The following is a 14557-nucleotide window of genomic DNA, read 5'->3' as shown; positions in this document are numbered from 1 at the left end:
AGCTTTCCCGATTCAGCTTTCAGCTCTAATACTACAGAGAAAACTGGAATGCTCACGGATGACAATAAACCCAGTGCAAAGCACAATAAAAGCATGGCAAAAATTGAGGCAGTAGGCAAATAAGGAACCACACTACCAAGACATCACAGTCACACAAGAGAGAAAGGCGCAGAGCATACTAGCGGAGATGGGATTATGTAATATGGGGGAAATGCTCAGAAATCAAGAGTTTATCCATTCAACAGATATGGGTACAGGATGTACACAGACCCCATTGCATCTTTTAACTTATCTGAGACAGCGACAAGCCACTAAAGCAATATATGCATCCTTCCTACAAGAGCCGCCTGCATTGCAGGCACTACAAACGCTTCACACTGCACCCACACGAGAAAGACTTATAACCAAACTCTATAATGCAGCACAGAAGGAAAAATACAGAAACAAAGAGCGTGCGTTAGAGAGATAGAAATAAGAAATATAACCTCGCTTAGATAACTGACAGACCAATGAATAAATCCAAACAACACTATCTTGTTGTAAAGCAACTCTGCCACTTAACAAATCAACTTAGGCGAAACGTGTGCACATGCAATAGTTATTTGAAATAAAAGCTTACAGCACTACAGAGCAGCCATGGATGAAACTGCTCTTTGTTACACTTTGTTACAGGAAGGAAAAGTCCTCGCCACTAATGTAGCTCTAGTTTCACCCCGATTTTTCTGAAGAAATTATAGGACATGCTCACTATCAGTAACATTGATAGAACTCATTAGCTGACACTGCTTAAATCACACACTGATTTCTATTTAAAAAGGCCTCGTTCCACATAACAAAACATACTTTCACAATATCAGCTGTAAAAAACAACCTTTTGAATAAGAAAAAGAGTCTAATTTCAGGCCAGAATCTTAAAACAAGCTAGCTTTAAGTTATCTACACAAACTGATACCATGGCAATGTGCTTGATAAAATGCAACACGGTCTGCAGTGAATAAGCACTTGTGAACATTATTAGTGACATGTTCACAAACATTAGCCTTAAAAGTGAATGAAACGTGAGTTTTCTTTCTGCAACATGCAGACTGAAACACGCCTTACTTAAAATTTTTACAAATAAGACAATCGAGGTAAAGGGAGAAACAGGAATTAGAAGCTGCAGAATGTGCAAGTGTAGCCATTAGACTAGATCGTTTACCGTTCACCACCCAATTTTGAATGCAGCCATTGAGTACTATGTAGGGCAAAGCATTAAGATTTTGCATAGATGGAAGTAAATTCTACCAGGTATAGGCCGTAGAAGGTTCCATGCCATATTTACCTCAGGCCATTGGGGACAATCCTAAAGAAGTCCTGCATGAAATATTACTGCTATACATATGATAATTACTTAAAGAGGTAAAAAAAAGCAGGACTTCGTGTCCCAAAGAGCCTGCTTCAAAGCCCAGCAGCCAATGCTTACTGGGTGGATGGCAAGTGCCACTACATTCTTAAGAAACCAAGTATTTTATTTATTTACATATTCAGTGATTCCACAGCGGCACTGAAATCGCAAACAGAATACGTCATCTTAAAATTACAAGTTAGACGAACCAATTAAGACCATTAAGCATCCTCTACTCAACCACTCCTCAAATTGTTATTTGATAAAGAAAATCATTTAAAAATAATACAATTTACAGATATATCAAATGGTAACATAGTTAATAAAAATACATAGTTATACACCCTCCACTCAATTCTGCCTCGAACTATTATTTGAGGAAAAGAAAAATCATTAAAACTTGTATTCTACAGATAGATCGGCCGATACCATAATTAAATATATTGCATAGACACAAACACTCTTGGAACCACCAATTTTGCTTTTTCCAAAAAGTGTTAGGTGCTTCTCCAAACTATTTTAAACTGGTGCAAAAAGCCTAGTTAAAGTTTTACAATATTAAAAATTACATCAAAAAATATTTTTTTAGTCTATATTATATTAACAGACGGTGGGTTAAACATTAAAAATATCGCCTTGTGTGTCGGAGGAATATTTTTTCCAGATTGGTACCAAATACTTGGATCTCAAAAGTTCTAGTCCTGGACAACAAAACAGCACATGCACTAAATCTTGTATCATGGCGTTACAGAATTGGAAACTCCGTCTCTCCTGGAGCCTCCTTTCCTTAGCTCATAGATTTACGCTTAATGGGGGCAGACCAAACTTAAACCTCTTATAAATAGACCTCACATGCGTGTCTAGATTTGCTCCTAAATACAATTGCATTGCACCATGAGAAACAAGAAAACAATTGAATTGTAATCTTGGAATTTGTTGACTATGTGCTAAATCATCTTAATAGCTTTTAAGTTTTGTCATTTTTCAGGAAAGGATTTTAATCGAGTTTAGACCCAAAAATATAATCTTTCAATAGATCTAAAATTGTTCACAAATACCCCCCAAATGAGTTTTTTTAATAACATGTTCTAAGAATCATTCCTATTAAGGATTACTGCCCCAAACCCAGGCAGTATTTTCAAAGTTTAAATTTGATGCAGCGGTAAGGTGTCATAGCAGCTATCGAGTGAGCTTCTGCCAGATATACCATTACGGGAGGGATATACTTTTGATAATAATGATATGTCTGTACCCCCGGCTGAGTCAAAAAAATTACTTTTAGCCAAACCCAATTGAAGCGGCTTTTGAGATTTGACCCTTGATATAGTTAGACCGCGAAAGATTGTTTGAGATAAGAGTCCCAAGATAATTATACACTCACACAGTTTCTAATTTGGCCCCCTCATTAAAAGATTTACTTCGAGATAACAAACCCGGGTCCCCCATAACCATAATTTTTGTTTTCCCTTTATTCACACCTTGGTTGTGGGAAGAAGAGCAAACCACTATGTCATCTAATTGTCTTTGGAGGCCAACAGGAGTTGGATACAACACAATTAAATCATCGGCATACATGAATACCGAAATTGGTTTCAATCCTAATTTAGGAAGGTGCGCATTCAGTGGTTTATACGTTTGGGAAAATCTGCTAAGTAAAGGTAGAATAACAGGGGCTATAAATACAGCCTTGTTTAAGGTCATTTTGAGCTGCAATATTGGAGGTATTTTCAAACCCAGAGGTATATTCAAACCCAGAACAGAGTAAAACATTTACCAGTTGACAGAATCTTAAAATATCATTGGATTTAATAACAAATCTGGAATGCCCCAATATATTAATTTTTGCCTAAGTAGGGGTCAGTCAACTTTATCAAATCAGAAACCAAGTATCTTTTGGTTGGATGAAGATATGAACGTTCCAAATTCATTTTACTTTTCAACCTTGGCACAAAGACCTGCAGGCCAAGCTCTATTGGCTGCAGTTCCTGGAAACCCTCCATTAAAGAGTCATTCTTCTTTAATGGCTCAAATGTGAGGGCTTGAATGGAAGTCAGACTGACAGATTCTTGCATATTAGGCACAAGAGCAGCAATGAGTCATTTTTGCTACACCTACCATATTCTTCAACCGGTTTCCATTGCCGATCTACCTTAAAAAGAACGAGGTGCATTCTCAGCTAGAACACTGGAATTAGCAGAATGGAGGAACATATGAGGCAGCAAAGAAAGACTTTTAGGTTCTAATTAGAGATGACCGGCTCACAGCAGTCCGTGACAATTAAATTTAGCTTTGCAAGGGTAGCCGGTGAAGAGAACAGTATTGCCCAGAGGTGAGTCTGGAATGGCCACTAAAAAAAGAGAACCTTGTGGATGGGAAAAGGTTCAACTTACATATGTTGATGGTGGAGTTTCAGGTGTTGAAATGTGATCAAGATCCACATGAGATACATATCTGCAATGGAAGAGGTTTTAACAGACGGTTGTCTTACTCGCACAGCACACCTGGTGGTCTTGCTTTTCCAGATAGGCTGCAACTGCTGCCATGCACTTGGTGAACGGTCTTACAGCTGCCTTGAAATTGATGGGGAACAGTTTTGAAGTGATAATTCTGACTAACCACCCCAACTCTCACATAAGGCAGTTGCTTCACTCAGGTGTATCTGATTATGAATATATGAACTCTGAAGGTTGACATAAGTCTGAATTCTCCAGCATGTACTAGCAAGATAACCTCTTGGAGTGCTTGAAATCCCGAGATCCAGAACAGTCATCCAGTCTCCTGTTTCTCTCTCTCTACCCGGAAAATCCTGGAGTAGTCGACTACTCTAGAGCCTGGGCTACTCTTCTTCTGCTTATTTTGCTGGCACATGGCATGGATACTAAAACAAGAACTCAAAGTTATGACCACACTACCTAAAGCACCCAGCGATTAGGTGTGACGTGCCAATCTGCCAAAAATGTTAGGTAAAATCTGAGGTTTTCCCCAAACATTCTTTGATGTGGGGGATAGCCCTCAGCAATGAGAAGTCAGGCAATTTTGGTAGTGTCCTGGGAGTGAGATGCTCCCAGTCTCTTGCATGAAGACTGGTCATAGAACTGAGTTAGCAGACTCCAGAAGAGGGGTGGCCGCAGTCACAGGTGGTTTGACAGTAATGATAGTACTACTTTTATTACTATTTATTACTTGATGAGACACTGAAGACTGCACAAACGCGTGGCGCTGTGTTATCGCGCTTCGCTTTTAAACGCTCCTTTTTCTTATTTTATTTGCCTTATGTTTCTTAACCCCTGCTTTTAGCTGCCAGCATTTAGGACCCTCTTACCTGCACGTTAATTGGCACCCACCGCATTTCGCGGGTCCGGTTCCCGGTTCTGGGTGGTGGGGTAAGAACGGGCGCCATCTTGGAGTGGTGTCAATACCAGGAACACCTACAGTGAGCGGTCTAGCGCTCCGGATGTCCAGAGGGACTCCTATTTAAGGCGAGCTCTCGGGGGAATAGCCCTTGATGAGACACTGAAGACTGCACAAACGTGTGGCGCTGTGTTATCGCGCTTCGCTTTTAAACGCTCCTTTTTCTTATTTTATTTGCCTTATGTTTCTTAACACCTGCTTTTAGCTGCCAGCATTTAGGACCCTCTTACTTGCACGTTAATTGGCACCCACCGCATTTTGCGGGTCCGGTTCCCGGTTCTGGGTGGTGGGGTAAGAACGGGCGCCATCTTGGAGTGGTGTCAATACCAGGAACACCTACAGTGAGCGGTCTAGCGCTCCGTATGTCCAGAGAGACTCCTATTTAAGGCGAGCTCTCGGGGGAATAGCCCTTGATGAGACACTGAAGACTGCACAAACGCGTGGCGCTGTGTTATCGCGCTTCGCTTTTAAACGCTCCTTTTTCTTATTTTATTTGCCTTATGTTTCTTAACCCCTGCTTTTAGCTGCCAGCATTTAGGACCCTCTTACCTGCACGTTAATTGGCACCCACTGCATTTCGCGGGTCCGGTTCCCGGTTCTGGGTGGTGGGGTAAGAACGGGCGCCATCTTGGAGTGGTGTCAATACCAGGAACACCTACAGTGAGCGGTCTAGCGCTCCGGATGTCCAGAGGGACTCCTATTTAAGGCGAGCTCTCGGGGGAATAGCCCTTGATGAGACACTGAAGACTGCACAAACGCGTGGTGCTGTGTTATCGCGCTTCGCTTTTAAACGCTCCTTTTTCTTATTTTATTTGCCTTATGTTTCTTAACCCCTGCTTTTAGCTGCCAGCATTTAGGACCCTCTTACCTGCACGTTAATTGGCACCCACCGCATTTCGCGGGTCCGGTTCCCGGTTCTGGGTGGTGGGGTAAGAACGGGCGCCATCTTGGAGTGGTGTCAATACCAGGAACACCTACAGTGAGCGGTCTAGCGCTCCGGATGTCCAGAGGGACTCCTATTTAAAGCTCGCTCCTCCGCGCAGCGGGCGTGCCCTTGCTGTGCCGGAGTCGTGCCTGAGTCCTGCCCGTCTGCGCCCGTCCGCGCTAAGGACGCGCGGGGCGCAGCGGGCTTTTCTTTTCTTTGGCAAGCTCCTTTCTTGGTATAGCGATGCTCACCTACTCCAGAGAGACACTCTGGTCTATTGGGCTGACCGTCCCGAGGTGTGACCTGGCACCAATCCATCCTCTATGCGGCCCCTACCATTGTGCCTGCAAGAGATGGTTGCTTGATTCCCCCGTGCCCTCTCGCCAGAGGGATATTACATCTATCCCTCGGAGCAACTGCTCCGTGCGTACGCTTCGGGTGTTAAATCTGAATGCCAGGTCCCTGGTGAAACACCATCAAGACATCCATGACCTCATCGTGGACGAGTCTCCCGATATATTTGCCATCACGGAAACATGGCTTCAGGAGGCGGATGTGGCCATTACCAACTTGGCCTGTCCCCCTGAGTATTCCATCTACACTCTGAACCGGCCTACTAGAGGCCTGTGGTATTGCTCTCATAGTTAGGTCCAGTTTCACCTGTAATTGGAATGGTCTTAACATCGCTGGCTGTGAAAGTGCTTCTTTTAAGATCTCAATCAGCCCCCAGTTTTCGCTCTCTGGGATGGTTGTCTACCGACCTCCGGGTAGTGATGTAGTGTTCAGAGAAGCTTTCCCAGACGCTGTCAGCGCGTTAGCTGTGGGCTGTGCCAATTTTTCCATCTTGGGAGATCTGAATCTCCACTTTGACAACCAGAATATCTCGTCCGTTAGCAGCATTCTAGCTGATCTAGAGGCCCTTCAGCTATATCAACAAGTTTCCCAGCCTACCCATGTAGGGGGGTCACATTCTGGACCCTTTTTTCACAAATTTAGCTGAAGCTACCGTGTTGACCATTTCCCCACTGGGGTGGACGGATCATTTTCTTATGTCCATCCGGTACCCTCTGCCAGACAGGTCCTTAGACGGCACTGGAATAAACTCAGGTTGGAGGACCTGCACCGTATCCTGGTGGAAGAGCCGTTAGGCCCTCTAGACAATGTGGAAACGGGCTACGATCAGTTCTGCCGGTGGATCTCCAGGGCGCTTGACTCTCTGATCCCCATTACTTTGAGCAAATTGAGCTCTAGAGAGTCGAGTCCCTGGTATGACAGTGCCTTACGTGCTCTAAAAGGTACTTGCAGACGGGCGGAAAGAGCATGGCGGAAGTCGTACGAGATCGATAAGAAAGCTGCGTATCTTGCTTCCGTTAAGCTCTACCATCGAGCTATCTGCAGAGCTCGCGCTGCGTTCTATTCTTCGGAATTCCGCAACAGTCCGAACCCGTCCAAAACCATCTTTAAAGTCCTTAAAGACCTTTTGGCGAAAAGGACCTCTTCCCAGGCAGCCTGTACCATCTCCCATTGTGAGGCCCTGGCATCTTTTTTTCTGGAGAAAGTCCAGGCTATCTATCAGGACTTCCCTAGTGTTGGGTCTTCTTTGGGAGCTCTAGATTGCACTCAAGGCCATACCATCTTGCATTCTTTTCCCCTGTTACTACCTGAAGGGTTCAACAAATTGGCCCAGCAAATTAAGTCCGGCTCCCCTTCGGATCCGTTGAGACCTGCCCTTTTTAGAGACCAGTCTTTTCTGGGACGCTCTACAGTATGCTCCCTGATTAACCTCTCGCTGGCCTCGGGCGTGGTCCCAACCAAATGGAAGCAGGCGGTGGTTTCTCCAATTCTGAAGAAGCCTTTGTTGGACCCATTAAAACCTGAGAGCTATCGCCCTATTTCATTGCTTCCTTGGCCGGCGAAAGTTGCAGAGGCCCACGTTAACCTGGCCCTTTCAGACCATCTTACTCGGGCCAATGTCTTGGACCCCACGCAAAACGGCTTCCGTGCTGGGCACAGCACGGAGACAGCCCTTCTCGCCATGGTGGAGCATTTGCGTGCGGTGTTGGATGTGGGTCAGACGGCGGCGCTTGTATTATTAGACCTCAGCGCCGCCTTTGACACTGTCTCTCACCGCATTCTGCTGCACCGCTTGGAGGAGATTTGCATCGGTGGGCTTGCTCTGCAGTGGTTCCGCTCCTTTCTAGACAATCGCTCCTTTTGCGTGGCCATCCCTCCTCACCAGTCCAAATTCCATCCTCTGGCCATGGGGGTTCCGCAGAGATCCTCGCTGAGTCCCACGTTATTCAATCTATACGTGAGACCGCTGGCTGATGTCGTCAAGCAGTGGGGCATGACTATGGTCTCATATGCGGACGACACTCAGCTAGCAGTTACCATCAGTGGGGATGCGGAGCGGGATGCCCCTAGGTTTCAGAGGGGACTGAGGGCAGTGGCCAGTTGGATGACTGCCAATTGTCTCCAACTTAACGCAAAGAAGACTGAAATCATGATTGTCGGTAAGAGAGCGGAACTCTGGGGGGGACAGGTGGTGGCCTTCTGAACTGGGGCCGTCTCCGACTCCGGTGTCGGAATTAAGAAACCTGGGAGTCTGGCTGGACTCTACTCTTAACTTTGCTGGCCACACAAAGAGAACTGCGGCTTGCTGCTTTGGTGTTCTTCGGGGCTTAAGACCTGTCCTCAAATTCTTTGATGCCCCGACCAGGCAGCTGGTGATTCAGGCGACGGTGATGTCCCGGCTTGATTATGCCAGTTCGCTCCTGGTGGGGGCCAACCAGGCAGAAATCACTCGCCTGCAGCGCGTCCAAAATGCTGCAGCTAGAGCGATAGTTGGCCTGCCCAGGTTTTGCCCTGTCTCTAACACCTTACGATCTTTGCACTGGCTGCCGGTCAAGATGAGAATCCATTTCAAGGTCTTATGTCTGGCCTTCAAAATCCTGAAAGGTTCTGCCCCCCAGATCCTCACCAATCTTTTATCTTTTTATGTTCCGACACGCTTTCTCAGATCCTTGGGCCAGGCTCTCGCTGTGGTCCCCCGGTTCAAGCTTTGCCGAGCTGGGGGCCGATCTTTTCGAGTGAGAGCTGCGGCTATCTGGAATTCTCTTCCGGTAGAGATCCGTCTGTTGGAGGACCTCCTGTTGTTTCATAAGGCCATTAAAACTCTCCTATTTTAATTCTGCCCTGTAGCTGCTCCTCTCTTCTGTCTTTTCTTTTAGCGGTGTTGCATTCTTCCTTGTCTTGCGCCGGGACGCTCCTTTGCTGGAGCAGCTGCACGCATTATAAGTGCCCATAGCATAGCATAGCGTATTGTACAATTATCATCCTCCATAAGCCTGAGCTCTCAAAGAGCCACATAATGTAGTTGGCCTTCAATACTGTTGTATTCCTATGGACTGTGCCATGTCGGTGTTTATCCCCCCAAGACTCTAGTCAAAAACAAGCAGGTTTTCCCATCATAAGGCGTGACCAAGATCTTGATCTGAACCTTACAACACTCTTTCCCAGAGTGTCAATGCATGTTGCATCACTGTCTGAGGTGAGCAGTAGGTGATGGGGTTAACAAAGAAGTCTTTCTGATTGCTGAAGTGATAATGGTGTCAGAATTAGAATAGTGGGTAGGCATACTGGTACTAGGTCTGGAGCACTGTATTTTTTCCTTAGGCGAGAAACCAGAGCATGGTCTGAAGCTGATGCTTTCATGAGTTTACTACCTGTGGGATGAGGATGGGATGTTTTTATCCTCCTTTCTTCCTTCCTTTTTCTCCAGGTATCAGAGCCACCCTTTGCAATGAGATAGTAGGAACAGATAAGGAGACAGCGGAAGTGTAGGACACAGTGGCATCATTTATGGCAGTAGTAGAGGTGTTCGAAATGTAGTGCATTACATACACTGCAAAAAGTCTACGGGGACCCGGACATAGGAGGGTCCCGAAAACACCTCCTACATTCACAGTATTAATGTTATATATACGAATACTGCTGGTGAAGCACACTGTACTTAAGTACACAAATCAGGAAAGGTGGAGGCCGATGCTCTTCCCGGTCATCTCTTGGTTCATATTCTGGGAAGTATTCCATATACTGTTGGTCTGTACTTTAGGATGTCTGTCAGAGCGGTTACTCTTTCATACCTAGCATTTTGACTGGCAATTGTACGGTGACCTCAACTGCAGTGGGCTGCTGATGGCAACAGCAATGTGATTTCCTGACTGACCCATTAGAAGGTAAGATTTTTCTGTAATCAACAGTATCACAAAGGCTGAGTTAATGCTGACATCACTTGCAAAGAAAGAGACTTGGTTGACAGTTGTGAGTCAACTGACAGTGTTGTTGACAGTCCCACCAACTGACTGTTGCCACTGCCTGAGATTCCAGTTGTTAAGCAGCTGACTTAACTTAAATCTTCTGCTGCAAGCACTGATGTCAAGGAAGGGATCAGAGCTGACAAAGAAGGTGCTAACAAATCGGTACTGACTAGGATATGAGTAGACTGCCATTGAGAAAGCAGATGACGAGCATGATGAGGCACCTTTGCATGCAGATGACTTCAGTTTTTCTGTTCGAGGGTGACTGCACTTAACACGGAGGCAGGAAAGTCAGTGACTGCTCACACAACCTACATTTTTGCTTCATTTTGCAGCAAAGAGCTCAGAGTGTCTTTCAAACGTTTTGAAAGGGATGCTGGAATTGAGAAAGTTGTTCTCACCTGAAAAGTTGACTTGGATGGTGAGTCTTTAGAAAAGAGACTTTATGTTTGTGCTTTCGTGCCATCTCTGTGGGAGTAACTGGCGCTGCACTTCATACTGAATCATCCTCTAAGAAAAGAACCATTTTTCGCTTATGAAAATACAGAGCCAAGTGTTTGGTTTGATCTCTCAGAACAGTGACAGTCACCATGAGGAGAAAATTAAAGCTGAGCCTGGTCCAAGGTATCCAGGCAAATAATGAATTTGAGAAGTAAATCCTTCTGGGGACTCTCTCAAACCCATGACCTGTGGAAGAAATTCTTGCTATGGTGGTCCCTAGAGGGGCTGGAATTCTCAGTACGTTCCCCTAACTGGCTGGAGTTTGGGTATTTTTTTAATGGGATGAACTTACTAGTAAATAAACTATATTATTTTGCCTATAGGAATGTTAATGTGACCTGCTATGCATATAGAATCAGAGACTACCAGCCTAATGACAGGAAATGAATGAAGTATGTGAATCTATGAAAGATCTAAAGCTGGAGAACTTGGCAATCATCTTCTCTTAAGACAATGAAACATTGATATACTAGGTTGTTAACATTTTAACAATTAAAAAACATAGTGGAGCTAAAATTTTATTCTCAAACCAAGCAACATGCATTTTTATGCACCGGAATGGTCAACATATAAAAACATTCTATCAGTTCATGTTCTAAAGTACCTCAAGGCCAGTAATAACACAATAAAGCACCTTTTAAATACAAAAATAAAGTCCTACGCTATTCCTTACTCCAGCCTTTCCTGCCTTAAAAGATGCCAAATCTTATATGAACCATTGGCTCAAAAATCTAAATATATTTTTTAAATATTTAATCACATGTAAATTTGAAAGCACATTCTAAGAATAACAAACGGTCAGCCCTTGCAACACTGCAGGTGATCCCTTTCACCTTTGATCTCCAAGTACAGCCCTGGCTCCAAAGTATTTCTTCAGTTCAGTTTCAGGATTCAAGTTCCTAGAATAAAGAAACCAAGAAAGAACTGTTGAACATGAAAGATGTAAACATGAAAAAGCACAAAATAAGAAAAAAGGGCAAATATTGCACTGTTTTGGATAAAGAGAAATTTTGAAATAAGAGTTCTAAGCTTTAAAAATTACATAGTATCCAGTGGATATCATCTCAGACATAATTTTGGCATGCCTGACAAAACCAATTACTTAACACAGCTCTTTGCAGAATTTATGAGACGCCACGCTTGCAGCCTAACATTAGGTTTCTCATTTAAGTCTTTCCAGATGAACGCTCACAATCCAGATGTTAAACCTGTGTTACATTTTGGCATGTGTGCCGCCCAAAAAAAAAAAAAGCTTTCACATATTTGCCTTGTTTACAATGTTCACAAAGATGCTCAGGGCTTGCAATGTCTGTTTATTAGTTCCACAAAACACCCAAATTCGACTAACATTTAATAAAGGAGTCAAAAAAGTAAATAATGTGTTCTTTTGATTGTTTTAAGTGTCCCAAAAGTGTTTTTTACAGCTAAAAAGAAAGGTATTACCTTTGAGCATTCTAAAAGTGGTGGAATCGAACAACATTAAATTCAACAATCATTGCATTTTAGCAACAGACGGTAATTCCTTTCCTTTATGTCCATGTTTACCATCAACTGATGGACAAAGTTAAGAAAAGAACAGAGGGCTCTTAACAGAAAAACTAGCCACTGCATGTAGGCTATACTATCACTTATTTTATTTTGTAAATCCCTGAAGAGAAGCAATTTGTATTCTCATAATCAGACTTTTATCTTTTAATGCTAAAATTGCTAGAATAACCTTTGAACTCTAATCTCTGGCACAGAAGGGGCTATCCTATTTTTATATGTAGCATTTCGTTTTGTGGGTTATAACGTACTTTTCTTATCATACAGCTATGCAGTCATTGAAGTGCTAATATGACTGTGTGATAATCTGCTCCCTGAGATCGGAGTGTCTTAATCTCATCAATTTCTTGAGTAAACCTTGCACCGCTGCCTCGCTATGCTGTGAGATACATTACATAAAGGAGCACTTGGATATCAGTTTGCGGACCAACAGTAAGGCTACTTCAGGACAACTGAGGATTACCAAGTCAAATGATCACAACGGAAGTCCTTTGACCTCAGACTACTCTGCGAGTGTGGAAATAGGTCTTACGCCCGACACCTTCCCAGAGCAGTGCAACTAAGCAATCTCCTGTGCAATGTACTGTAGACCAGCCCAGGTCCTGAAAGACTGCACCAGATCTAAACTGAGTCGTGGCTGAAGCATTTCTCGTACCTTAGTTATTTCTCATTAGCTTCTGGCAAGTCTTTTAAACTAGGTGAAGAGTTAAAATTACGCAGCGCTAATGTAACATTGCAACCTTCGAGCATGGCAGTCTAAGCACTGTAAGGTTAGTCTAACAATTGTCTTTTTATAACATTTGAAGTTCTGAGGAAGAAAGAAAAGTGTCACCTGGTTAAGTCAGTGGCTCCTCCCTTCTTCACTTTAGAATTACAAAAAAACTGATTTTGTTATTGTGTGTGCTGCCAAGTATAAATGAAACCCACAATTCTGAATCAGAGTATTGACAATGTAGCCATCATTTCTTTACATCGTGGATGATAAAATGAGTACTATTGCAGTAGTAAATCCTTGTGCATACAGTGCTTTGAATTCACAACTAACGTGGCAACAACTGGTATATGAAAGAAAATGATATAATTGCTATTGGTGTATGTGCAATCCTGGAAACTAGTGTGCAGTAACATTTGAAGGTGCAATATTGTATTGTATTGTATTGTAATTGCATTTATATAGCGCTTACTACCCCTGATGAGGCGTCAAAGCGCTTTTTCGGCGGGTAGCATGCTACTCCGGGACCAACAGAGGATTAGTGTTGAATTAGTATAGTGAAACATGCAAGTACATTTTAAGTGGTGGATAGGTTAGTCAGTTATTTGGATTTGGAATGATAGCAGAAGGATAGAGTAGGACAAAGGTTAGTATTTATTTATCGCTGGCTTGTTGACGCACGCTATTCAGGGAGCCTATAAAGGATTAGTGGTGAATTAATATGGTGAAATATGAGGTAATTCTCACAATCTAGGACACAGGGGAAAAACGGCAAGCTGATTATTTTTACATACTGACTGTTTGCACAGCGTATATGCTGCCCAAATGCTACATCCAAGAGCTGAAGAAGTACACCGGAAAGACAGCCCAGAAGAAGAGTGTGGAAAATCGATATGGGTTGACAAAGAGCAGGAATCATGGGTAAGGGAAAAAGAGACAATAATAGCAAAATAGCAACTTTTCCAGCTAATGAAGAGTGATTGCTTCAAAGAAAGCAAAGTCTGTTATCATCAGTATCAGCTAACACTTCCTGGAAAAGGCCCAGACCGCCCCCTCAATTAGCTACAAGGTGCGCTCTGACCCCGGGCCACGCAAAGTCTTCATACCTTGTAACATGATAATAAACCCCAAGCCATATTACTGGGATGACTTCAACGGGTACACACATCTCCTTGCTTTCTTACTAGTGTGGAAGAAGAGACCTGCAGGTTAGCAAATCAGACTACTGGTATTGGAGCCCTGTTGCCAGGTGCAACAAGCCCATGCAAGCGTGAAGGTATTGTCCCACCTGTTTTCCCCCCAGACATTCTATAATGCGGTCCCTGGCATAATGATGGTAATTATGAGCATACTGTTGACATGTCAATGCCCAACTATAATACCATGATGGCCTGAAAAATGGTGCTAATTCAGGGCCTCCTTTGGGCATAAACTGAATGATGGCTTAGTTTGGGCTGAACTGTTCCTATTGTAGTAGGACCAATTGTGATTTGTACACACGTGGTATCAGTCTCAAGTGGCAGAATGGTTGAAAAAACAATAGACAGGAATGTGGCCTGAGTAAAAGCCAGTGGCTATGACTTTTGGAAGCATTCCGTCCATCACCTTTCAGTTGTCATCAATGATAGTGTCAATGTCAACCCTAGTACAAGGCTGGCATCGGCGTTATTGTGCTAATTCTTGGCTTAACATGTTCGTCCATGGCATGACTTGATGAAACCTTGGCATGCAAGGCAGAATCAATCCACGAGTGGCAGCAG

General features: G+C 43.6%; 1 protein-coding gene across 1 annotated transcript in view; it reads right to left on the bottom strand.

Annotated features, from left to right (window-relative positions):
* TCF25 (TCF25 ribosome quality control complex subunit) overlaps nt 1–14557 on the bottom strand; it is a 458474-nt gene that overhangs the window by 357433 nt on the left and 86484 nt on the right. The window contains exon 5 of the mRNA XM_078671033.1: nt 11374–11439. Coding sequence (XP_078527159.1) covers nt 11374–11439 — 66 coding nt within the window. The remainder of the gene's footprint in view (nt 1–11373; nt 11440–14557) is intronic.

This window comes from Lissotriton helveticus, chromosome 12, assembly GCF_964261635.1.
Source record: "Lissotriton helveticus chromosome 12, aLisHel1.1, whole genome shotgun sequence".
Taxonomy (NCBI): Eukaryota; Metazoa; Chordata; class Amphibia; order Caudata; family Salamandridae; genus Lissotriton; species Lissotriton helveticus.
This window is presented reverse-complemented; position numbering and strand designations above follow the sequence as displayed.